Consider the following 25,130-nt stretch of genomic DNA (forward strand, 5'->3'; position numbering starts at 1 on the left):
ACTGGTTCCCTTAGGAGGTCACCTGGCGGTGTGGGAGCCCCTGCCAAGTGTGCTTCATTGGGTCCTGCACCGAGTAGGCTGTGGTCTAGTCTTCCTAGCATATGACGTGGGTCTGAGGGCCGTAGTTTTCAATAGGAGACTTCAGCTATGAGAGTCCTGATGCTGTGGCTCAAGACCTCGGAGGGCAGGCCCCTCTGGAGAAGAGAAGTTCACACCGCATTACACGGTGCCCGTCTCTCCTCAGTGCCCTCAGGAGGTCGGTCTGCCAACCCTGCCGTGTTCCAGGGCGCAGCGGTCTCCGGCGAGCACTTCTCTCAGTTACCACCCGTAAACATAGCGGTACTAAGAGGCTCGCTACCTCTACGGAGGTATCATGAGCAGCTAGTTCGGCTGTCCCCTGCCGGTGTGCCGCTTCTGGGCACACCAGAGATCAGTCTCGAGAGATTATTTAGCAGCGTGGAAGCTACTGCCAAATGTGTCTCAATGGGTCCTGCATACTGTAGAAAGAGGCTACAGAATCCAGTTCGGTTCTCGTCCGCCTCGATTCAACGGGGCCCCACACTCTAGTGGGTCCCGAGCAGGCTCTGGTATTAGAACAAGAAGTAGTTACTCTCTTAAAGAAGGAGGCCATCGAGGTGGTCCCTCCGCACGAGACAGATTCCGGGTTCTACAGCCGGTACTTCATTGTCCCGAAGATGAATGGGGGGTTGCGTCCTATTTTAGATCTGCGCCTATTGAACCGCTCAGTCATGCGACTGAAGTTCAGCACACCCGCACTCAAGCCGGTAGTGTCTCAGACCAAGTCCGAGGACTGATGTGTCACGATCAGTCTAAAAGATGCACATATCTCCATCCTTCCTCATCATAGGAAGTTCCTGAGGATTGCTTTTGGGGGCAAAAGCCTACCAATATTGGTTCTTCCTTAGGCCTTGCACTCTCACCCCACACTTTCATGACTCAACCACATCGACGATTGGTTGATATTAGCTCAGTCTGAGCGGATGGCGGTTCGACATCGAGATGTCGTTCTCGCTCACACGAAAGAGCTGGGGTTAAGACTTAACGCCAAGAAAAGTGTGCTTTCTCCAGTACAGAGAACCACTTATCTGGGCGTGGTGTGGGATTCGACCACGATGCAGGCATGTATGTCTCCTGCTCGGATCGAGTCGATCCTCACCTCAGTCGCGAGAGTAAGAGAAGCCCGGTCACTCACTGTCAAGCAGTTCCAGACTGCTTGGGCTGATGACAGCTGCGTCCAATGTGATAACTCTTGGCCTGCTGTACATGAGACCCCTACAGTGGTGGCACAATAACAAGGGGTTCTCCCCGAGGGTAGATACCTTGGTTCTTTTCTCAGGGCCCGGTGCTGGGAGCTCCTTGTCGCCACGTATGCTAGCGACGGATGCATCCCTCACCGGTTGGGGTGCGGTCATCAGTGGCCACCCTGCCCATGGTCTGGAGTGGTCGCCATCTGACGTGGCATTCAATTGTCTGGAGATGCTGGCCATGTTTCGAGTTCTGAAACACTTTCTCCCAGACCTAAGAGGTCACCATGTGTTGGTGCGCACCGACAACACAGCGGTGGTCTCTTACATCAACCACCAGGGAGTTCTGCGTTAGTGCCCCTTGTACAAGCTGGCGCACCAGATACTTGTGTGGTCCCAGGGCAAACTCCTCTCGCTGAGAGCAGTTCACATTCCTGGGCATCTCAATATGGGAGTAGACATCCTGTCGAGGCATGGGCTGAGGCCCGGAGAATGGATGCTTCACCCCGAGGGGGTGAAGCAGATATGGAGAGTGTTTGGCCAGGCTCAGGTGGGCATGTTGCGACTCATATGATATCACACTGTCCCCTCTGGTTCTCTCTGACTCATCCAGCTCCACTGGGGCTGGATGCCATGGTACAGACGTGGGCCGAGGCTTTGTCTGTATGCCTTTCCTCCGATTTTTCTGCTCCCGGGAGTTCTGGAGAGAGTGCACCGGGACGGGGCCCGTCTGTTGTTAGTATCAGTATCAGAGTTGGGTCTCAGGCCTGATTTCTCTCCTCAATGGCGCTCTATGGGAGATTCCCGTCAGGAGAGATCTCCTCTCACAGGCGGAGGGCACGCCCCCGCCCGGAGCTGTGGAAGCTGTGGGTGTGGCCTCTGAGGAGGCACAACTCATAACTTCCAGACTCTCAACCAAGGTTGTTGAGACTATCCTCCATCCAGAGCTCCCTCTATGAGGAAACTGTATTTCTGCGGAGACCGCCAGCCAGCTAACTGCCCGTTTGGTACTGTTCTGGAGTTCCTGCAGGCCTGTTTATCCGCAGGGTTGACCCACACCACCCTAGAGGGCTTAGTGGCGGCCATTGCGGCCTACCACGCCCCTCTCGGTGGCCTTTCAGTGGGAAGCCACCCTCTTCTTACACGTTTCCTCTGTGGTGCGCTGAGGCCGAGGCCTCCGGCCAGAGAAGCTTAGGCTAAGTGGTGGATCAGGATGCTATTACATAGACTCTAGTCCTCTGATCTCCCCTCTCCTTTGGGGGTCAAGATTCACTCCTCCAGAAGTTGGCCTTCGGGATGGCGAGCCCTGCCTACTTTAGCCACTCCGGGCTCTTCTGTTCTCTCACCCTAGCTGTGCAGTCTTCCACACTAGGCAGAGAATTGGAAGTCTGGCGGTGTGGGCATTCTCGTTCCCCTAGCGTTTTCCGACGCAGCTCGAGTTCCTGAAGAGGAACGTCTCAGGTTACCTATGTAACCCTGGTTCCTCGAGGGAACGAGATGCTGCGTCTCGGTGCCATACTTCCGGCATCCCTGCCAGCGCTTGCCTCATTCCTGAAGCTGACGCTGGCTCTGCCGCACGTGCTTTTATAGCTTCCTGGTCATGACGTCACCCGCCCGTGACGTCCCGCTCAGCTATTGGACTGATTTCACATGTTATTCAGAGCGTGGTCACAGAAGGCGTTCCCCTAGCGTTTTCCGATGCAGCATCTCATTCCCTCGAGGAACCAGGGTTACATACATAACCTGAGATGTTTTCGAGTTATGGTTAATGGTAACATGACATGCAGGTAAACAAATCTTTTTAGCAAGTGCTTTATTTTGGTTGTTGTTATTTTAAAATTATTTATTTTAATTTTACACTTTTATGATTTAATTAATTATTAGATTTTCGTTGAATTCACAATTATTACATTTTCGTTGAATTCACAAACCCCGTGCAGCGGCAGTTACACCACTGGGGCTGCTTCATATGAGACCGCTTTAGCACTGGTTTCATGGCTGAGTCCTGAGGTGGGCGTGGCAACGCGTCACTCACCGGGTCCAAGTTACACCGGACTGTCGCCAAACCTTCACCCCATGGTCAGACCCTGCGTTCCTCTGGGCAGGAGTGCCCCTAGAACAGGTCTCCAGGCATGCTGTGGTTTACACGGATGCCTCCACCACCGGCTGGGGGGCCATGTACAACGGACACGCAGTGTCAGGGGTGTGGATGGGCCCTCAACTGCGCTGGCATGTCAATTGCCTAGAGCAGGTGTGGCGAATGTCGGTCCTGGAGAGCCGCAGCCCTGCAGAGCTTTGCTTCAACCCTAATCAAACACACGTGAACAAGCTAATCAAGGTCTGAACGGTTACTAGGAAGCTACAGGCAGGTGAGTTTTTATTAGGGTTGGAGCTGAACTCTGCAGGGCTGAGGCTCTCCAGGACTGGAGTTTGCCACCCCTGGCCTAGAGGTTTTAGCGGTGCGCTTTGCCTTGAACCGTCTAAAAGTGTGCTTACGAGGCAAGCACGTGCTGGTCCCAACAGACAACACGGCGACCATTGCGTACATCAACCGACAAGGTGGTCCACACTCCCGTCGCATGTCGCAACTCGCCCGCCACCTCCTCCATTTGGAGTCGGAAGGTTCTGAGGTCACTTCGTGCCATTCACATTCCGGGTCTGCTCAACCGTACGGCCGACGAGCTGTCACAAGCTACGCTCCTGGGAGAATGGAGACTCCATCCCCAGGCGGTCCAGCTGATTTGGAGACATTTCGGAGCCGCTCAGATAGACCTGTTTGCCTCTCCATAAATCTCTCACTGCCAGTTGTTCTCCAGGCGGTCCAGCTGATGTGGAGACGTTTCGGAGCCGCTCAGATAGACCTGCTTGCCTCTCCAGAAATCTCTCACTGCCAGTTGTTCTACTCCCTGACCGAGGGAACACTCTGCATATGAGTAAGTGCTTCCGAAACCTCCTTCAGGAAGGATGGGGCATCCGCAACGTTCCTGTTCCAAGTGGAACGGGTACGTTTTCCCAGTGTTATCCAATCTCACTGAGTGGGTAGTGCTACGATAACGGTGACTGGTCTTCCTGTTGCGAGCCCCGGCCTACACCAAAAAGGGACGCAGGCAGCTCGCACAGGACACTGGAAGGGGCAGCATCCATGGCTCTTTGGTAGGGATCCCAGTTCGTCGGTCACCATGCGTTGAATCGATGCAATCATCGCATGCCAATGTGCATTGGCTCGTTTAGTTTACACTCTAAGTGGATTGGTCTCTCTAAGCGAGATCCCAATTCGTCGGTCACTGACGTTACATCACTGTTCCCTCCTTCAGGGAACGAGGGTTACATACATAACCTAGACATTTTGTTGTATGGAAAACATGCAAACATTATTATTCCATTTTGATGTTCCGCAGTGGCACCATGTGACACAACAGCAGATATGTTAAATTAGGGGCTGCTATTTGCTCGCCTCTAGGGTCCATCTGGGCTGAGGCCTTGTAGCTGACCTTTAAACCCCCTGATATCAGCTCTGCACACACATTGCAAAATTCATTTATTAGGTTTTGATGAAGCTTTATTGGGGTTATACTTCAAAAACCTTGTAGCATATGTTCATACATAAATCCCTTTTCATGTAGATAATGACTAGTCCTGACACTATGCTCTTGTATAATTATGTATTATGACCCCAACTGAACAAAATACAAAACTTAATGGATTATTAATTCTTCTAAAGTTGTTAAGAATAGAGGTTACTTATTCCTGTGATGCAAAGCTGAATATTCAGTATCATTACTCCAGTATAAAGTGTCACATTATATATATATATATATATATATATGATATTTAAAAACTAATTTAAAAATGCATGCTGTCACATTGCCTGTTAATATTTTGTGTGATTCTTTCTTAGCTTAAAAATACATATTCTTATACATGTATCATAATAGAATGTTACCGTTTTAAATATGAAAAAATTAAAAATTTTGATTGAATATATGTTGTCCAGTATACTGAGCATTTGGAATTTGCTAAAAAAAAAGATCTTACTGTTCAAGGTCAAGTTTGGGATCTGTAAGATATTTTTGAGAAAAATTACTTATGCTTACCAATGTTGCATTTATTTGATTAACAATACAGTAAAAAAAAAAAAAACGGTAACATTTTGAAATATTATTAGGGTTTAAAATAACTTTTCTATTTTAATACGTTTTAAAATGTAATGGATGGAAAGCTGTGTCACATCATCCTTCTGAAATAATTATAATATGCTGGTTTGCTGCTAAAGACACATTTTTATTTATTAGGATAAATGATTGAATAAATATCAATATCATATTTCATGTCCTCTGAATTTTAGTTTATATACCCTTAGACGCTGAATTGGTGTATTCAGCTAATAGTATGCAGCAAGTTAACTTTTTTTTTTTTTTTCAAAGTGATCACGTTAGTGTTTGTAAGTACCAGTGTGGATTCAGACGTTTCCATTCTGTGACTGATGAGGATAAAGCTACTCTTTGGTTGTCCAGACAGATGTGGATAGATGAGGAGAGAGGGTTTGAGAGAAAGAGTGATGGAGCTCTAGTAGGGTTATTCCGCAGGGGCTTTCGACTGAGAGTCCACTTATACTGCCTTGAGTTCCAGCACTCAGAATCAGACAGGTCTAATCAGCTCTGAGCAGACAGCGTCTGACCGCACAGATCACTGATTCAGATGAGCTCGGTGTGTCTTAAAGCCTCTGCCGAAAACGCGAGTGCATGACATGACAGACGGAGCGAGAGGCGAGCAGGAGGAAGTTGGGACTGAGCGGGAAGCAAAGGTTGACAGATGGAATTGTAAACAAAGGGAAATGCAGACAGGAAAACATCTTACTGGACATAGACTTCGAAGTCCGTTGGGATATACGTCGGATGCTGAAGGTGCCAACTGCAGTAGAAGCCTTTGGGATAGGTGTTTGATCGACACGTCACCTGCGGTTCCTTCGGAGGAACTGTGAAGAAAGCAGAAGGGTGGAAATGTAAGTACTTTGTCAGTAACAACACCTTCGGAAATCCATCAGCAGCCCAAAATACAAGTCCCAGGAGGCTTCTTTTTTTTCACGATATCCCCAGCTTCTTTGGCCGTGTAACCCCTTGAACCTCCCCTATTCCAAGCATCAAGTGGGAAAGGAAATGTAATAACCGCCCATGCCCTCCTTCCAGATTAGAGTCCTTTTTTACAGCGCCACTGGACCATGCCTACCACTGCCAGAATTGAAACTGATGACTTGGACCAGTTGCCAGGGTTACGCATAATATTACCCCTTCTCATGTGTTCCTGTGTGTGAAATGGAGAGTGATTTAAGCCCTGTTGGCTGTTGAGCGCCGCCTTCTCCTTCCTCATCTCCATCGGCCCCCGGGGGCCTGACAAACAAGAGCCCGCAAGAAACAAAACCGCTTCTAAAGCTCACCTATGGGCTCCCCTTTGAGCTTTGATTGCGCTAAACACCGCAATAAGCTGGCAGCTTTTACACACGTTCTTTCCTTACGTGATTGCGATGAAACTGGCTTTGAGATTTTTGATGGAGATTTCGGCAAAGTATCTATGCACTTGTGGGAACTTGCGGTTCTCCTAAGGCCTGATATAAAAGGCACAGACTAAAAAACATTTGAAAGTGTCTTTAAGCCCTTTCTGTGCCATGTGAATAGTGGTGCTTGCTAAGGTAAGCACCATTATTACGGCAAATAACCTAACCTATGTGAAACTATGGTATACAACTGACAACTTTTTTGTGTAACACACATGAATGATGCCTCAAATTGTGTTCAGTTACTTTAGACAGTCAACTTAGTGGACAATAAAACAGACAAAAAAGTGACCCAAATATAGAAACTAAAATTGACAGACTTGAGGGTTGGCTCTTTTGATTTGGGCCAATCAGCAACCACCAATAATACCCTGGCAACCATGTTGCAATACCCTAACAACCACCAAGAACACCCTAGCACCCAGATCTTTTTGTATTTTATTTTTTCAAAAATATTTATTTATTGCAGTGGTTTAAGAATAAACAAGGTAAAAAGCAAATATAATAATAATAATAATAATAATGATGATGATGATGATGATGATGATACTACTACTACTACTACTACTAATAATAATAATAATAAAGCCAGTTATATAACACAAATCATACTTGCATTCTAAATAGATTGAGAAAACAAGCCTTAACATCATATGCAGTTTTTTATTAAGGTAAATAAATCATGTTGAGATGTTTTTACTTTAAAAACAAGACAAAGAATATTATTTTATAAGTCCAGAAACAAGTATTACCTATTAGTCCCTCCTTCAATAAACTCTTACACTGACCCCTCCAGAGTTTTCACTTTAAGTCTAATACATGTAATTTTCAATGTATTTTATTTTATATATTATTTTACAGCAGGATGTGAAATTTTCTGTGAAAATGCTGTCCTTTTAAATCACTCTGCTGTTACTTGGGTGAAACATATTGTTCAATTCATTAGTCAACAATGAAGAATCAATTACGAATTTAGTTTTACTCTTTTGCGAGGAAATAAACAAGAATAATGACCAAAAATTGGGTAACTGCAAACCACACATTGCTAGACTAAAACAGTGAAATGAAATTAGCTGTGTGAGAAAACAGGATACAGGAGATAGGAGAACACTTGTTAGAGGAGAGGAGGAGTCCGGAGCACGATGCGTTTGACCTGACATTCCATCCATGAGCTGCGAGCTCAGAGTTTAGACAGGTTCTCCTCAGGAGGTGCATTCCTCCATAGAGTTGTGCCTGCAGGAGGCCTTCCTCAACCTCAGGCCAAATGGGCATGCTGACAGCTCACGGACCATTATCCCCGGCTACTAATAACACCGGAACCCTCCCCTTGCACTTCCCCACCCTTCCCAAAGGAAAGTGCATGACTATCCACAGAGTGGAAGATCTCAGAGACATTCTCCAAAGAGACGAAAGCGGCAAAACAAAAGAAGGTTGCTTTTCTGAGAGAATTTGCAACCTAGCAACACCTCGATTGTTTCCTGTATGTTTTTTTTTCTTTCCCCCCTTTTTCTAGGACAGAATGTTGTTGAAGTGACAAAAGACATATCTCAGTGTTCTTCCTTACGAGTGATTTCATCTAAGCTACCGGTGCCAAAGGAACAGCGTTAGCCGGAGATGTGGAGAAGCTAAACAAAAGTGTAACTTAAGCCATTTTGATCACACTAGCATTATAGGAAATGAAAGGGAAGCTATTTAAAGTGCTTAGTTAGGAGGGGTGAATCTCATAAAGAAAGTTCTAAGTTATATTTCAATGGAAAATAGAAATGAAAAAAATATATATAATATTATGAGTTTTTTAATATATAATAAACTAATAAACATATACACTAAATAAAACACACTAAAACACTGCTTTACGTAAAGCAACAACATGGGACCGTTTGCCTCATTGATGTGAAACTCAAAAAGTGATAAGGCCACCCCACCCCCCAATATAGTCAGCAAGACCTCACTTTATGTAGCCATAACACTTCGGAGTGCTGTCATATCATATCAAGGCCTAGCAAATGATACCTTCCAAACTCTTGGTACAAAAAGAGAAACTTCAGTACTATTTGTAATAAAAGCTGATAATTGCAGTCAATGAAGAGGTGCAATTTAGCTGTCAGACGAAGTACACTTAATGGTGAAAAAAAGTCCTTCTCAGCCTTCCGGAGTCCTGTTTTTCTATATTGATGCAATTTAAATGAAACATGCGAAAACATTTGCCTTTGACCTTGGCTGCTTATTCTTTAACCCCACTTTAAATCTGAATCCTGCTTGTCACTCAAGGCACTGAAAGCATAATGTGTGATTCTAACCGAGTCTACGACCCTAGAGGCATCAGGTAAACTCTTTTCACACATTCAACAAATCCAGCTGGTCATACAAAATACAAAAAAATAAGGCTGCACTATTGGCCCCCTGCGTTGCTGGCTGTCTGCTCCCTAATCTGAGGCCATTAAAAGGCCGGCCCAATGAAAGACGTCAAGCCGCCAGGCCACATAAAAGGCAAGCAAGTGAATCTCAGGCGACCACCACTATCATCACTAACTGCTGATCTGTCAAAGCTGGGTCGGAGCCTCCCCTCCGTGACACGTCTGGAATGTGGACTATGTGCTCGGCAATTGGAAGCAGTGGCGAGAGCAGTGCGGGTCAGGGAATGGGGGTCAAGTTGCATGGAAGGGCTCTACCTGCAAAAAAAAAGTGGAGATCATTTGCAGGAAACCCCTAATGTTGTCTCGACCAGCACCTAACGTGCTGTCTGACACAGCTGACAAGTGGTTCTTAATCTGGAAGCATGCTGTGGGCGTTTGAAAGCATAATTATTTAATTTGAATACAATACCTTGAAACAAAGACATGTGGTCTAATACGATCACTTAACATTTTTAAATATTTGATTTAACACGTGGGCGCTCTATACAAAACTTGACCTGTGAAATCAATGACACATGCAACATTTTAAACATATTCTGGTTCACTGGGCAGCAGCATCTAAATTAATCATGATACCTGGTCCACACAGGCATTTATGATTTGTTTTTTATATGCATTTTTAAGAATCTTATTTGGTCATTCTATTACTGTATTATAACTATGTTATAAATAAATTATTATCATATTTGTTGTTCATCTATGCATGCTATACTACAATGTACATTATGATTTTTTATCTATCATTTTTCTATTATGTAGTTACCCTAAATTGTGCTTTTATTATTGCAGCTTGTCTAGAAGACCAGGGTTTAGGGGGTGGGGTCTTCAAACAGACAAAACCATCATCATAAATTAGTCACAGTGCTTGTCCTGAGCAAAAAGTGCCTGGCTGGCATCTTTTCAAAGAACAGCTTTGCTCTCTCTGTGCATGCATGCAAATTCATCTTATGCCTCGGATCCTAATCGATAGTTCAATATAAAAAAGCCCCATAAATCCTCGACAGAGGTGCATGAATCGGAATGAGGGTGATTCTATAGAAGACCACTGCTATAGACCAACTAAATGAATTGTTCTCTCACAAGAGCCAATAAATCATCAATCTCCTCTGAGTATGTATTGTGTCATGGATGTACAGAAATTGAGCGCTAACCACAGAGTCTGTTCTGGTTCCCCCTTTCATGAACAAAAAAGACGGCACTTTACTCATGCTGTGTTTTGTCGCTAAAACATTTCTCCTCTCGACCATATGTTTCGGCACACCGTAGAGACAAACAGAGCTGAGCAAATGGGACAGGAAAAAGCCAGTCAGCAATCTTTAGCAAAACCATTTCAAAGCGTTGCACGAGCGAAATCCACTTTGTATGGTGACAATAAATCTAAGAGTAATATACTGTGCAGTGTTAACAGTCCATGGCGTTAACAATCCATTTTAACAGTGAAAGCTGCAGAAAAAACATGGGTTATACTTTGTTTTTAAAAAGCCTGGTCTCAATGGCTTTGACAGTGTAGGTGCTGTTGTTTTCACTCAATGTGTGTTCGGTCAGGCTCGTCTAGTAATGTAAACCAGCTCTCGACAGCTTCAGATCACTAGATTTAGACTGTTTTCTTACCTATGAAAAGAATAATTTAGCATGACGTGTCCCCATCCCTTCAAAGGCTAAATGTAGTAATTAAGTAATACTTTTACTACAGGTTAAATGTATAACAACATGCAATTAGTTTAATATGTAACATTCCCCCCAGCTTTTCGAACAGGTTGCTATAATTGTCTCTTGTTCAGAGCTGAGCTGTGTGATGCTGCTAAAACCAACAGGCAAACCTTTAGAGACCAGTCAGAGCTTTCCCAGAAATCCACATCACATCTCGGCCTACATTATCACCAGTCATGCCTTTTAGCCCTTTGTGACCAAAACAACCAGTCTAAGATTATATCCACTTCAGTGAAATTGCACTGAAAATACTCCTACATTCTATGAGTTGAATTTCAAAGGTAGCAACACAAGTTGTACATATGACTAGAGCTGGGGCCATCTGTAGAGGGGTGGAATACATGAATAATTCTCTGAGACTCTAAACCTCAAGGCAATCATTTTATATTGAAGCCATTAGCGTGCGGTGGAAAAAATAGCAGTCCTTTTTCCACAGGCCCTCTCCTGCACTGTCCCTTAACCATCCGATTGTTATCGAGACAAAGGGATGTTTGAGAGATTTTGAGGACGTTAAAAGTTCTGGTCACTCCTGAGGGAATTCCTCGGATAGGGTTTGGTTCTGTGACCTAGCTCTAGAGTGAATCCCAACTTGGGATGCAGGATTACTTCACAGTGTAGTATTGGAAAATGGACGCAAGTTGGAGTTGACAAAGTACACTGGTCTATCCTGTGACCACATCTTTGCATTTGCAAGTCATGCAGACAAAATATTTTTCAACAAGTGAATTTGACCAGTCAACATTTCAGACCTAAACGTAGACTGCTGTAATCATGGTTTACAGTCTTCTGGGTAGGTGCTATTTATATCTGTGTCCTTCTTTTAAGGAGCAATCCTGCTCCTGAAGGCAACTTTCCTGCAGAGCCGATCTCCAATACACTTACCTGGTAGTTTCTAGTGATCCTGAAGACCTTGATTAGCTGTTTCAGGTGTGTTTAATTAGGATTAGAGCTAACCTCTGGTGAAAGGTGGTCCCCTAGGAACAGGAGCAGACACCCCTTCTTGAATGGACTGTTGTATTACTTCCATGAAACATAAAATGATAATTTATGGACAATATCCTGGTAACTGAGGTAGAACTTGAGCTGTCAAGCTTCAAAATGACCCCAAAAGAGTGCAAAAATATCATATAATTTGTACATTGTCTAAAGATATATGATAGCTTTGTGTCAGGAACAGACAGAAGTCTAAGATATTATGCACTGCAAACCTTGGTTTTCACTCTAGCTCTGCTTGGCGAGTTTATGTGAGAACTGTTCTTTTGAAACAAATCTTTTATTAATAAATCAGTTGATCTAATATTTTCAGAGTAGTCTGAATGATTTGTTCATGAACCAGACAGGTTCTTGAGATCAGTTCGCTGACTTGATACAGTTACAGTGTTTAATAGCCAACTGAACAGAAAGATTATCAGTGAATAATAACTTACTTTAATTTGCATCACACAAAGTTATGGTATGTTTGTGTGATAAGTTTGTATGACAACATTACATATATATATTACATATATACATATACTATTACAGTACAGTAGTTATTTAAACTGTTCTTTATGATATTTATGATGATTTTGTTTTCTTAAACGTGAAGGTTTGTGTCTATTGAGATCCACAGAACTAGACCGGTAAATCTTTTTGTCTCTTCCCCCCATTCAGTCACAAAGTTGAAATGAAATCACAAAGAACCCAATGCTTCAGACAAATATCTGATGGGAACAGGGAGGGGGTAAGTCATCAGGGGGAGTTAGCCTCTGAAATGGGACTAATTTGTGATCATCATGAGGGGCTAATTTGACAGAAATGCAGGGAGGAAGACTGATGATTGCCGAGCATGTGGTTGAAAAACAAAGAGGGAGAGGCTGATGGATGAAGGAGGGGTGCGATAGGTAAATGGACTGCCCTTGTAGACAACAGCATGGAAGAAGTAAAGCCAGAACTGAGCAGTGTTTGGGTGGTCTTAGTGCCACTGTGGACACCCATGAGAAAAGAGTCTCTTTCTGTGAGTTTTTCTTTGCTGTACCTTAACAATACCCTGAAATTTGTATCTTTGTATTTGAACATTGTCAAATCATTCATTATCATGCATGCCCTACTGGGAAACAAGAGTGTCTGTATTCGGAATAGATGAGTTTTGACAGGGGTGTTATTAATCGAGAACACTGGGCAATGTGTTTGCACTCACTCACATTTATTAGCAAGTCAAATGCCAAACTTTGATGTCTCTGTATCCAAAAAAACAAACAAAAAAAAGCAAAAAGGATTGCATACTATGCGAAAACATGAAAGTTAACACTAATGAGAAGCTCTAACATTCTCCATTTGGTGGTAAGGATCTCTTTAACACTAGAGTCAAAGGTGCAATCACATAAATATTACATATGCATTTAACAAATTCCTATTAGTTGAAGAAATTTAGCTTACTCCAGCACAGTTTCATTGGTGTCCCAGCTTGACCAATCTAGTTTTCAGATGGTTTGGCTGGTCTCCTAATCTGACCAGGCTGGTTATCAAGTCTAGATCAACTCCCAAACTCGTTATTATTCAAATGGTTTTGCTGATTGGTCAGCTGGTCTGCCTAAAAAAGCCCTCTAAAACCATCAAAACAAGCCAGCCTAACCAGTTGACCAGGCTGGGGGAGCTAAGATTTTTTTTTTATTTTTTTTAAGCAGGGAGAGAGGTAAGCATCAGGTTGTAGCTCACAGACCATATCATCTCCAATTAGTCAAGGATTAACTAGCGGTGAGGATGGACAGGCCTCAATGAAATATCAAGCTGTTCAACAATCCAATATTCCCTCTAAATCCCTTAAAGTTTTTTTTTATGAATGTCTGTGAACAGCTGGGAAGTCTGGTTCCATCTACGGTAGGGTGGGTGATGGTGTCAGAACGGTGCTTCAGTTTTTTTTTATGAATGTCTGTGAACAGCTGGGAAGTCTGGTTCCATCTACGGTAGGGTGGGTGATGGTGTACGGCCAGTCTAATATTATACAGAGAGGCAGGGGATAAATGGTGTTCATTGTGTGGATGGAGCTCCCTGTCATTCCACAGTCATGCTAATGGCTCTAATCTGACAGTGGGCTCTGGCAGTCAGCTCTTTACACCTTGCCTTTTCCTGACGTCCCCTCCCCCCTCCACCCCTTCACATTCCTGTCCCCTGTGTCATCCACAAGGAACGAGCGGTATTACATGCCTGTTTGTTCCCTTTGTCATACAGCCTTCCCAGCTATTAGGGTTTGAGTTAGGAGGGGCAGTGGTTGGGAGTTAAAGACGGAGAAAAGAGGGTGTTGTGAAGGGGAGGATGGCGGGTTTCTGCCTGAGACCACTAAGCTCAAATGCTGGCCCACATTCACTCTACTGCTGCTGATCACTAGCCATTGTTTCTGATCAGTCAGGAATTTGCTCATGCAAAGCCCTCTTTGATGGAAAAAAAGAGGAAGATGTAAGCTAGGGTCTGGTGGAAGGCAGGGCAAACTGTAGACCGTTGAGTTTGATCCATTGAAAATGACAGCAGAGATTTTTCATAGACTCACTTTGGCCACAGGGTAATGAACCTACAGATTTTTAGCGACCTAGGTCAGCAGTAGACACCCGCAGATTACATTTACATATTTAAATTTAGACATTTAGCAGATGCTTTTATCCAAAGCGACTTACAAATGAGGACAATGGAAGCAATCAAAATCAACAAAAGAGCAATGATAAGCAAGTGCTATCTATGCAGATGTGTAAAGTATGGCTGCAGCCTCCTCATTATGCGAGCAGCCTGAGCATTTGAGCTGAAAATTGGCACGCCAAGACAATCGAAAGCCATGTGGGTCGAGCAGGGATGAGAGTGTATCAGCTTAAAATACTAGAGGTAATCTACTCTGACAGGCCCAAACCCAATTGGAATTAAACGCCACATGGGTGCTTCAGGAACCCATGGGTATGCAGGATTGTTTTCATCCTGTTGTGGTCCATCAGTCAGCTAGATAATGAAGAAGGTTGCTAAGAGTTAAAATGTATCTTCAGTGAGGTGAGGTGAAGTAATGGCCTCTAATATGTCAGGAAAGTCATTTGGCCACAAAAAGCCTAATGACACATTGGTATTTGTAGACAGCTTAAACAAATTTAATCCTGTCACAAAGTTGGTCTCTGGACTTACCACTTAGTGTTTAATTAGTGACTGTTAAAGTTTAAAGTTTAAACCAGGGATTAGAAGTTCTAGTGAGAGGATTAGTCCAAAATACCAGTCTGGGTTTTGGGAATAGTTTCAAGGCTTTAAATGCATGGCAGAGTTCATCTCGATGTGGGGGGAAAAAAAGCGAGACAGTTCCTGTCTGGCAAATTTAATCCTGTCACAAAGTTGGTCTCTGGACTTACCACTTAGTGTTTAATTAGTGACTGTTAAAGTTTAAAGTTTAAACCAGGGATTAGAAGTTCTAGTGAGAGGATTAGTCCAAAATACCAGTCTGGGTTTTGGGAATAGTTTCAAGGCTTTAAATGCATGGCAGAGTTCATCTCGATGTGGGGGGAAAAAAAGCGAGAAAGGTGTCATTTCAGGCAATCAGTTCTGGGTGGGCGGTTCTTACAGATGCTGGAATGCGAATGGATTGCTAACCTCGTGGTTGCATTTGTCAGTCAGATTCCTGACACAAGCATTGCGTGACAGCTTAATTTGTCAATCTGTTAGATGGACACTGCTCATCAAGATGGAATGCCTCGGTTTCACCAAGAATTTCAATAGGCCTGACTGCTCCAGGGCTTTTGACCTGTGGGATAAAGATTCTATATGAGGGCAACCCCAGAGTTGTGGTTTGAAAAACGAAAAACGGCTTCAACCGAGAAACACTTGCTAGATGAAAAGTAATACACGGGTTAAAAAGATGGGTGAAAATGGTTCTAATGGGGGCAGCAGGAGCCCAAAGTGCTCTCTAATTTCAGTCTAATTTTCTTTGAGAGGAAAAGGACAGGTTAAGTTGAATGGTTCCCCTTAATATTTACCATTACTCCTGACATTTTCCTCCACAGTGTTCTTGTGAAAATATCAGGCAGATTAACATTTCTGATGGGTAAGCCAAGAATCCCTGCAGGAATCACATCGGGGACTTAATTTCTATACCGCAACGACAGCATAAACGATCCCTCTGCTTATAATTAGATATCGGGACTCTGTGTAACTTTGGAACACGCTCAGGCCAAGTGAAAATTAGTCACAGTTCAACAGATGTCTGCAATTTCTGTAAAAGGATATGAAGTTAAGTAAAGTTTTTCAAGCCAGCTTCAAACCCAACGTAAACATTCTGTCCCACAAAGGCCCAAAAGCGGAGGATGCTGTGCTTAGTCTACATTCCCGATGTCAAAGAACTCTGGGGTTCGTCCCAAATCACACACTTAGCCGGGGGACAGTGGCCATTTGGGAATGTGTACCAGGGTTGCTCTGGGTGCTCCGAACATAAGAAAGAAGGAATTCCATTGATTCACTGGACCATGAATGGACTTCAGAGAGCTTTTTTCTCCACCACAGCCTCCTTGCACCCAAACTTCCCTTTGAGCTAAACACCCTTTCTTCCATGCACCTCGTCCACTCAGAACCAAGCTTGTCCCTGTTTTTGCAGGAAAACTGCATTTTGTTAGAATAATGCAAATGGAAACACTTTTAAGTAATGGCCATACACACAACTGATGTAACCACAAAAATTATTGAAATGTTATGAAATAGTAATTCCGGAAGGGTTCATACGCTGAACATAAAATGTAGGGAACATGCCAAAGACATTAATAATGTATTATGGCATCTTGTATCTGTATTCTAGGCATGTTATCCTCACAAATACATGTATTCTTTATCCTGATGAGACCAAGAGGTTGCCAGGGATCTCAAGGAGGAGATGATGTTTTAAAAAAAAAGTCCAAATGGTTGGTCAACACAAAACCTTTTAAATAAAACATATTAGTTGAATTTTTATATTTCATTTTGAACGCTATAGACTAAGAGCAACATTGTATTCGTTACATTTAGCAATATAGCAACTTGGAACTTCAACCCCTGAAGTCAAACAGACGTATACAAGCACAATCACTGGCATATAATTCTTCTTCCAACAGCTCATTATCTGTAACACATTTCACTAAATATACTGCAGGTTGCCTCACCCTGCACAAAGCTCAGGACTGTCTGGATCAGCAAGGCAGCGTGCAATTCGGACAAAATGTGCAATTCTCATTAGGGTCTGGAGTTATGGGCTAGCCAGACCCACAGTCCTCTGTCTCAATTAATGGCAGCGACGTCTGCAATGAGAAATGAGAACAAATCACCTGGGCTCTCCAGACAGTCGTCTTCTATCTCCGGAGAGTCAAACAGATTCACTTGCAGGCATCTGGTCCATTTACAAATTGGAAAATGCAATTTAATGAAAAACAAAAAAACATCAAGAGAGAATTCTGTGCAGACTGAAGATTCTGCAGGAATCAAACCAAATTACCTGCTGCACTTCTGTATCTGGCACATAATTAATACTGTTTACCAGAAGCAAAAGAGGGAGACAGTAGGAAACAATCTATAAAATACAAGCTTGCTATTTTGAGGTAAATGTAGCTTCTTTTATTAAATGTTGCATTGCTATTTCAATTACCCTTTCCCCATGTAACAAGAGCTGCCTTTAATCCGAGTAAATAAAAACAGCCTTCACATAAAGCTGGGACATAACGTTTTAAATGAATCAGGCTCTGGAGAGAAGACTAAACCGTCTGTAACATCATCATTTAAGTTTTTATAGATTTTCAAAATATTAGCCAATATGATTTTTGATCATGCACATTTTTTTTTTTTTAAGTTCTTAGAGATAGTTTATTTACATATAAACATTCTGTCATCATTTAGCTCACCCTCATGTCATTTCAGATCTGTAGAACACAACGGAATATATTTTGAAAGATGTTTGGGTTGGAAAAAAGGGACTTGCATTAAAATGAATGAATGAATGAAAGGGGGCCCTCTTGCTCTCAACGATTATTTAATTTCAGTTTTGTTTTTGATTTTGGTCAGCGGTTATGAAAACACTTTATGCAGTGCACTTTCGCCATTTCTACATAACATCCAAATAAGTCAAATCATGTAACGTGACTGTCATATACAATCTCCTGCCATTCTTGCGTGCTACTAAAAAATCGAGTTAAATTTGCACTGAGCCGCGGAGGAGACACTGTTTCCCAAGCGCTTTCCGTGTGCGCGATTCGAGACGGACTGAAACACGGACAAATATAGGTTACTTTGCACTTTGTATATGTAAAATGTCCATCTTTGTGAGTTTTCACTAAACACAGTCAGTTATGTCTTTAGTGAAAATAAACAGTTTGAAAAGTAATCGAATTCTAGTCAGTATCTGTGCATTCCGTGACAGCATCCTACTGTATAAATCTGCTGCTGTCTGTCATCATCTGTTAATAAAACAACAAAAGAAAATGAGAGAATTATTCACTGCTCTTCACTGAATATTGTATAACTTTATGAATCAATTTATCTTTAATTCATATGGCGAAGTCTGTGCACTGCTTAATTTTTACATTTGATTACTTTAATCAATCCCCCCCCCCCCCCCAATCAATCAATCAATCAATACAGAGACACTTTTCAAAACATCTTCCATATTGCCCAGAAAAAAAAGAAAATCCTGCTGGTTTGGAATGAATATTAAGGTGAATAAATGACAGCAATTTCATTTTTGAACTATCCCAATAAAGTCACCACATGTTAAGAATAAATTATTTATCCGGCCTACATTTTTTATTTATTTATTTTCACATACAAGAAGCCTATTCATTCAAGTATTTGTCTCAAATGGGAATAAGTCCAGCAGTGATTCATCACAGTAATAACAGTCAAAAACACAATAGAAATGCCTTAAAATGTTGGTATACTCACATTATTGTTGGTGAGATAGCCAGTCAAAACACACACACACACACACACACACACACACACACACACACAGAGAGACAGACAGACAGACACACAGACAGACAGACACACAGACACACAGACACAAACAAAATTCTACATCTCCCATCAAAACTGTTCTTTATTTTTTAGTACACTAGTAAACTGCTACAATTTCAAGTTATGTTGCCCTCAGGCTATGTACATTACTTCATTGATCTTTATTGGTATAAACTGCAGTTTATAAAAGGTCAGACTAACAAAAACAGAGCTGTTTTTTTTCCAGTCCTAAGATTCTTGAATGCAACAACTAGAATCAGCTTCAGAGAAGTGGAACACCTCAGAAAAAAAGCCTATTATTAGTTTTTGCACAAGATCACAAAAAGCAAAAGGAGGAACGGCTCACTTCCACACAGACACACAGACACACAGACACACAGACACAAACAAAATTCTACATCTCCCATCAAAACTGTTCTTTATTTTTTAGTACACTCACTACAACTGCTACAATTTCAAGTTATGTTGCCCTCAGGCTATGTACATTACTTCATTGATCTTTATTGGTATAAACTGCAGTTTATAAAAGGTCAGACTAACAAAAACAGAGCTGTTTTTTTTCCAGTCCTAAGATTCTTGAATGCAACAACTAGAATCAGCTTCAGAGAAGTGGAACACCTCAGAAAAAAAGCCTATTATTAGTTTTTGCACAAGATCACAAAAAGCAAAAGGAGGAACGGCTCACTTCCATTTCAGCGTTGTTGTGTCTCTGAACGGATTGGGTCTTGCAGGGGGGGATTACGCTCCCCATAATGACTGTATGTAATAATTAATGGGATTAGGAGATTACATAGCGGTTCTTCCAATCTGCGCCCAGAGCCGTACTCTACACTTATCTAATGGCATGATCTCGGCACTGTGTGCCTATGTGCTAGAGCAATGTCTTATTCTGGGCAACAGGCGCCAGTGTTCAGATACAAGGAACTCAGTGCTAACAGATGGGAAATAAGGGATTAGCGATGCATCAGAAATCATTGCTCCCACTGGCATAACCATAACATATTTTTTTGTCATGACGTCTTACTGGAAAAACATAACTACATTAATTACACATAAGATAGTAAAAGATCATTGGTATTGGGTCAGATTGCGTTTTTATTAATGCAGCAGCTAATCAGCTAATCAGAAGGTATTGATGATCAATATATTACAATTCCAAATATTTTGGACAGATGCGATAAAGGACGCTTATAATAACTATTATTTACATCTACACAAAACCCATTAAGGACATATGCATAGCCAAGACGAGTGCATCAACTGGAAACCCATTCAGTACTATTTTAAATGAATGTTCAGGGTTCAATACAAGTTAGGCTCTATCGACAGCACTTGTGGCATAAAGTCAATTAGCACTGATCATTGAAGCACTTGACCTCATTTAAAGATATGTGTATTATTTGAGCTGTGAACTTCTAAAACATCTAAATACTCATAGTTTTAGGACTTCTGAACTTCTAGTTATTCATCTATGACTGTGATTATTTATGTTTACATTGTGCATTGTGGTAGGTTAATGGTTAAAAGTCTACCGAATGAATAAAATAACTTATAATTTCCCATAATAACATATCTTGGCACACTGAAACACTTATGTTATTACTGACAGTTTTTAATTAATGCAGAGAGCTCTCAAATGTAAACCCCAGAGAATATGTTAAAAAAGAAGTCAAGGACAAAAAAAAATAAACATACAGCTATGAAAATGCCAGCTTGTCATAGTGTTACGTGCTAACATGCTAATAGGCAGAGAAAGGGAGGAAAAAGTCTGTCTGAAAGCACTAAATGTAGCCGGACATCCCTTAAATGAAAGAGGCACAAAGGGGATTAGCTCACCACATTTCTTCTGTTACTTCTCCACACACATACAAGCAACTACTCAATGTGTGTTACTATTCTAATTTCGGCGAGGGAATGGAGGGAGGGTGAAGAAAGAATCAAAAGACCCTAAGCTGTGGATAGCGATGGAAGGTGACAATGCTAATTATTGCGTGCAAAGCTACACAAACCACAATTCCACCTGATAATGGAAGTCTTTTTGTCTTTCAAAAACCCCCGCTAGAGTCTCTAGTGTGAAAATCTGTCCCACATTCCTTTCGTTGGATGCGTTTCTCTTGGTTTGTGAATCAAAAATATTGTTTAAGCAATGTCAAACATACAATAAGGGCATGTTTAAAATGTCTGTCATGATAGGAGGTTACTCCAATAATACTTGACAAAAGACAAACACAGAAGAGTCAAAAGTTATACTTGATTTGTATTAAAATTGCAGTTTATGGTTGAATACACTAGCTACAGTGGATACAATTTCTCTCCATGTTGACCTCATGTACACCAGTCACAAGTTCGGTAGCAAATATTTTTTATGATCTTTCATCAGAAATATTGAAATAAGTGTTTTACACAAATATAAATAGTGTCTATGCATGAATTTCCTTAAACTAAAATGTTATTTATTTATTCATCAATTTAAAATTTCACCACTGAACATATATAGACATGCCTTTTTGATTATTATTTTTTTTTCTGTCAAGAGTTGATGTTTGTTGAACAATACACCAGTTTTAAAGACATTCAGATATTTAATATGATATAATTGCATTATGTCTTCACAATAGTCATATTTAAAGTTAACTGTGAACATGATGACCAATTCAACAATTGGAAAGCCGAACGGAGTGATAATAGCAACCCAGGCTCTATGAAAAACGCAGCCTACTCGTGGCGACATTTCTGCAAAATGATATTGCGTTGCTTTATGTTGCATGTTTCGCAACGCTTTCAAAGTAAAAAAATCCATTGAGTCACGTTAAAAGCATGTCCAGTTCAATCCAAAGCAAATGACCGTGAATCTAGCAACATTTTATGATGTTGGCTGTTATACGTATTGCAGCAGTATGCAAATAAAATCTCAGGTAATTGGCGCTAAAATGTCGAATTCGAAAATAACGTACTGTACAACCTACACTAAACCTGACCATAAACGATAGCGTTAACAAAAGCAAATGTGAAATAGAAAACACATTTGCTGAAGCAATCATTGTTTATTAGCTGGCTTTCACAGTTCTTTGAGCTCTTTTATCGTGACGTCTGTTTCACAGGACTCGAACCAGAGCGCTTCGTATCACAAGTACAAGGTGTGCTACCAAACAAGTTTACTACATCAGAAAAGCTATACATAGAGGCTGCATATGTGATGCAAACATCATAATGTATTAGTTTGCATATCATGTGCTAAGCGGTTCCTTTATTGTGCAAGGAGCCGCATGAAAATAAGTCTTAATTAATCGATAATCTGCCCCCATAATCATAATTTGGGTGAAAAAATAATAAAAATGTTTGGCGTTTCACTGTCACTAGTGGTCCTTTCAGCTAAAAACTGCAATGCATTGCATGAATAGGTAAATTTTTGGAGTAGGTAGAGATATATTTTCCAACAAGACTGGGTTTGATATAAAGCAAAAGAAACAGCAAGAGAAAGAGCGACTGAAAGACAAAACACTCCTCTAAAAGAAACAAAAGTTTTATGAAGGCTTCACAGTTGGAACCTAAAGAAAGATACAGTGAGGAGGCAAAAAGAGCCACATCAATGTCGCCATATATTCAAAGAGCTGCAAACAGAAAGAAAATGAGGTATGAGACCAGAGGGAGATGATCATCAACATGTTGGAGAACCTCTACATGGAGCGTACTGATCTCTTGGGATGAAGTCATAAATGCCGTCCCGCGGAGCCGGATTTATTCACTCGCTGCTCTTCCATGCTGTGGCTCCTCTGGTTGCTGTTCTTTTCTTCTGACACTAAAAGACAGCCACTGACTGAAGCCTTTCAGCACACATCACTATGCCTTTGTCCTACAGCCAGGAATCGCCATGATTTGTCCGAGCCTTGAGTCTGAAAGGACAGGTTTTGCCACATAGTTGGCTACAATGACAGCAAATGTTTTGTAAAAGCGATAGACTTGGAACTTCAGAGATCTGCATGTGTTTAAACACGAAATTATTCATGTAAAAAGACAAACAAACTAAAAAATGCTGGCATTATTTACTCAACCCAATGTCATTCCAAACCAGAATGGTGTGGAATTAAAATCAATTAAAATTGTATATATGAAATCATCTGGTGAACCATTAATTTTCATGTTTTCTAAGATTACTGTAGCCACTGCTGGCTGATGTTCCATGCTAAGCACAGAAAAGGCTTGGTTTTACATAGACTTCTTTAATTGAAAAGGCTTGTGTCCTCATGTGACCTAACTGTATTCAAAACAACAAATACTTAGGCTTGCCAATTCGTTTGCTAAGATAATCTTGGTCCCTTGTCATTATACTAATTAAGTCATCCTGGTTTTAAATTAAAGCTTAAATTAAGGTCTTAAATTGATCGTTGATCAAATACAGCATAAACCGTTGGAAATTTATGAGTCATCTTTCACGCAGATGTTTCTATACTGTCCTTCCTCTCAAAAAGAGTCTATTTCTGTATTCTGGGTTATTGCTGTGAGTGGGGTAACATAAGATATTGAAAATGGAAAAAACGCTTCTTATGAAATATTCATCATTCATGCGAATGTCTGATGAAATACATTGTATGCTTTCCACATGTGTGTGCATAAACACCCCAGTAAAGACTTTGAAGATACATGCACACAAAATGTAACAAAGTGTGCATAATAAAGTCAGACTACCAAAAAGTCTTAATCAGTACTTTTGACTTATTTAAAACAAAATAAAATGGCTAGAGCAGGAAAAAAATAATAAAATGCCAAGAATTGTTATCAGAGTATATAATATATTAATAAATGAAGGTTCATTTTAAAGAATAAAATCCACTCACTTCTGCTTTAAAGATGCATTTAATTTAAGATGTATTTTTAAAGCTTAAAATTAAATAATTTTCATTATATTTATCATATATATATATATATATATATACACAGTATATATATATATAAATATATATATTTTTTTAGGCTCAAATTTGAAGGATGTTCTGATATTTTTTAATCAAACAAAGAAATGGGAAGAGAAAAAGGAAAGCTGTTTTTGCTACTGTCCAAAGGTCAAGGGGTAAGGCTGTAAGCTAATAGTTTAAGATCGGCGCTGCTAACACAACAGTTTCAGGTTTATCGACAATTACGTATTACGTGATTCAGTGGTGAAGAATTATTGAGATCGCAATTCTGTTTTACTACCATCGAGCAACCACTTAACCCTGGGAAACATTCCATAATAGATGATACTGTCACTCCGGACAAACAGCATTTACTAAATAGCAAGTACCAAGGTCAGTAACGATGAATGCTTGCATGTGTGTGTGCTTTGTGTTTTGCGTAATGATGTCATCAACATGATCAATATTAGAATGACTTCCTCACTCCTCCATTGTCAAGGGTCTATTGCCATTTCCCTAATCACAGACATTATGAGCACGCCGAACAATTTCTCCATTAAAGCACCATCAAGGATCTATGGAGAAAACAATCTGACCACATAAGCATCACTTCTCTGCTAGATCACTGCCAAACCCTAATGAGAAACAGAATATACCGAATAGTGAGGGGTTACATCTGAATAAACTCAGTCTGAGTCTGAGCAATAGGATTTGTAATTAGGTTAAACTGAGAAATATTTGCTTATTCAATGACCATGTGTTTTTGAATTAGATATAATAAGTATGTCAGTGCTTCCCAGAGAACTGATTTGCACATCAGAAGTCATTTAATCATAAAATGCAACTAGACACCTCTCCTCAATGTATCCTAAAAGCAACCTGGTCTCATGGCAAAAACGTACCCGGGGGCACATTTTCGCGAGACGCGAAATACGTACCAATAAGTACATATCACTGCAGTTTCCAAAAGAAATGAACACTAGAGGCAGTAAAACTCTGACACCTTTTATTCCTTTTCACACACATTTACAGAGTTTCGATTAATAAAGCGTAATTTTCGCACAATTACTTGAAGAATATCATGTTATGTCTTCAAAACAATTTTAATATGCTGGGAGATTTGAAAACCGATGCTTTTGAACGTTAGCACCGCACATATCCAGATTCATATCAATGGGTTTTCATCGACGGTAGGTTTGTTCGGTAACTCACGGAGTACGGAGACGTACTTGAGAGGCGAGGAGCAATACGTACCTATATCAACGTAATAAAAACGTGCCAGGGTTCACGTATTGAACCCGTGTTTTAGCGCCACTCAGTG

General features: G+C 41.2%; 1 protein-coding gene across 1 annotated transcript in view; it reads right to left on the reverse strand.

Annotated features, from left to right (window-relative positions):
- LOC107554231 (ciliary neurotrophic factor receptor subunit alpha-like) overlaps positions 1 to 25,130 on the reverse strand; it is an 85,306-nt gene that overhangs the window by 7,467 nt on the left and 52,709 nt on the right. Inside the window, exon 3 of the mRNA XM_016236685.1 lies at positions 6,123 to 6,240. Within this exon, the coding sequence (XP_016092171.1) occupies positions 6,123 to 6,240 (118 nt within the window). The remainder of the gene's footprint in view (positions 1 to 6,122; positions 6,241 to 25,130) is intronic.

The sequence above is a fragment of the Sinocyclocheilus grahami genome, unplaced genomic scaffold (genome assembly GCF_001515645.1).
Source record: "Sinocyclocheilus grahami isolate Dianchi unplaced genomic scaffold, SAMN03320097.WGS_v1.1 scaffold495.1, whole genome shotgun sequence".
In the NCBI taxonomy this organism is placed as follows: domain Eukaryota; kingdom Metazoa; phylum Chordata; class Actinopteri; order Cypriniformes; family Cyprinidae; genus Sinocyclocheilus; species Sinocyclocheilus grahami.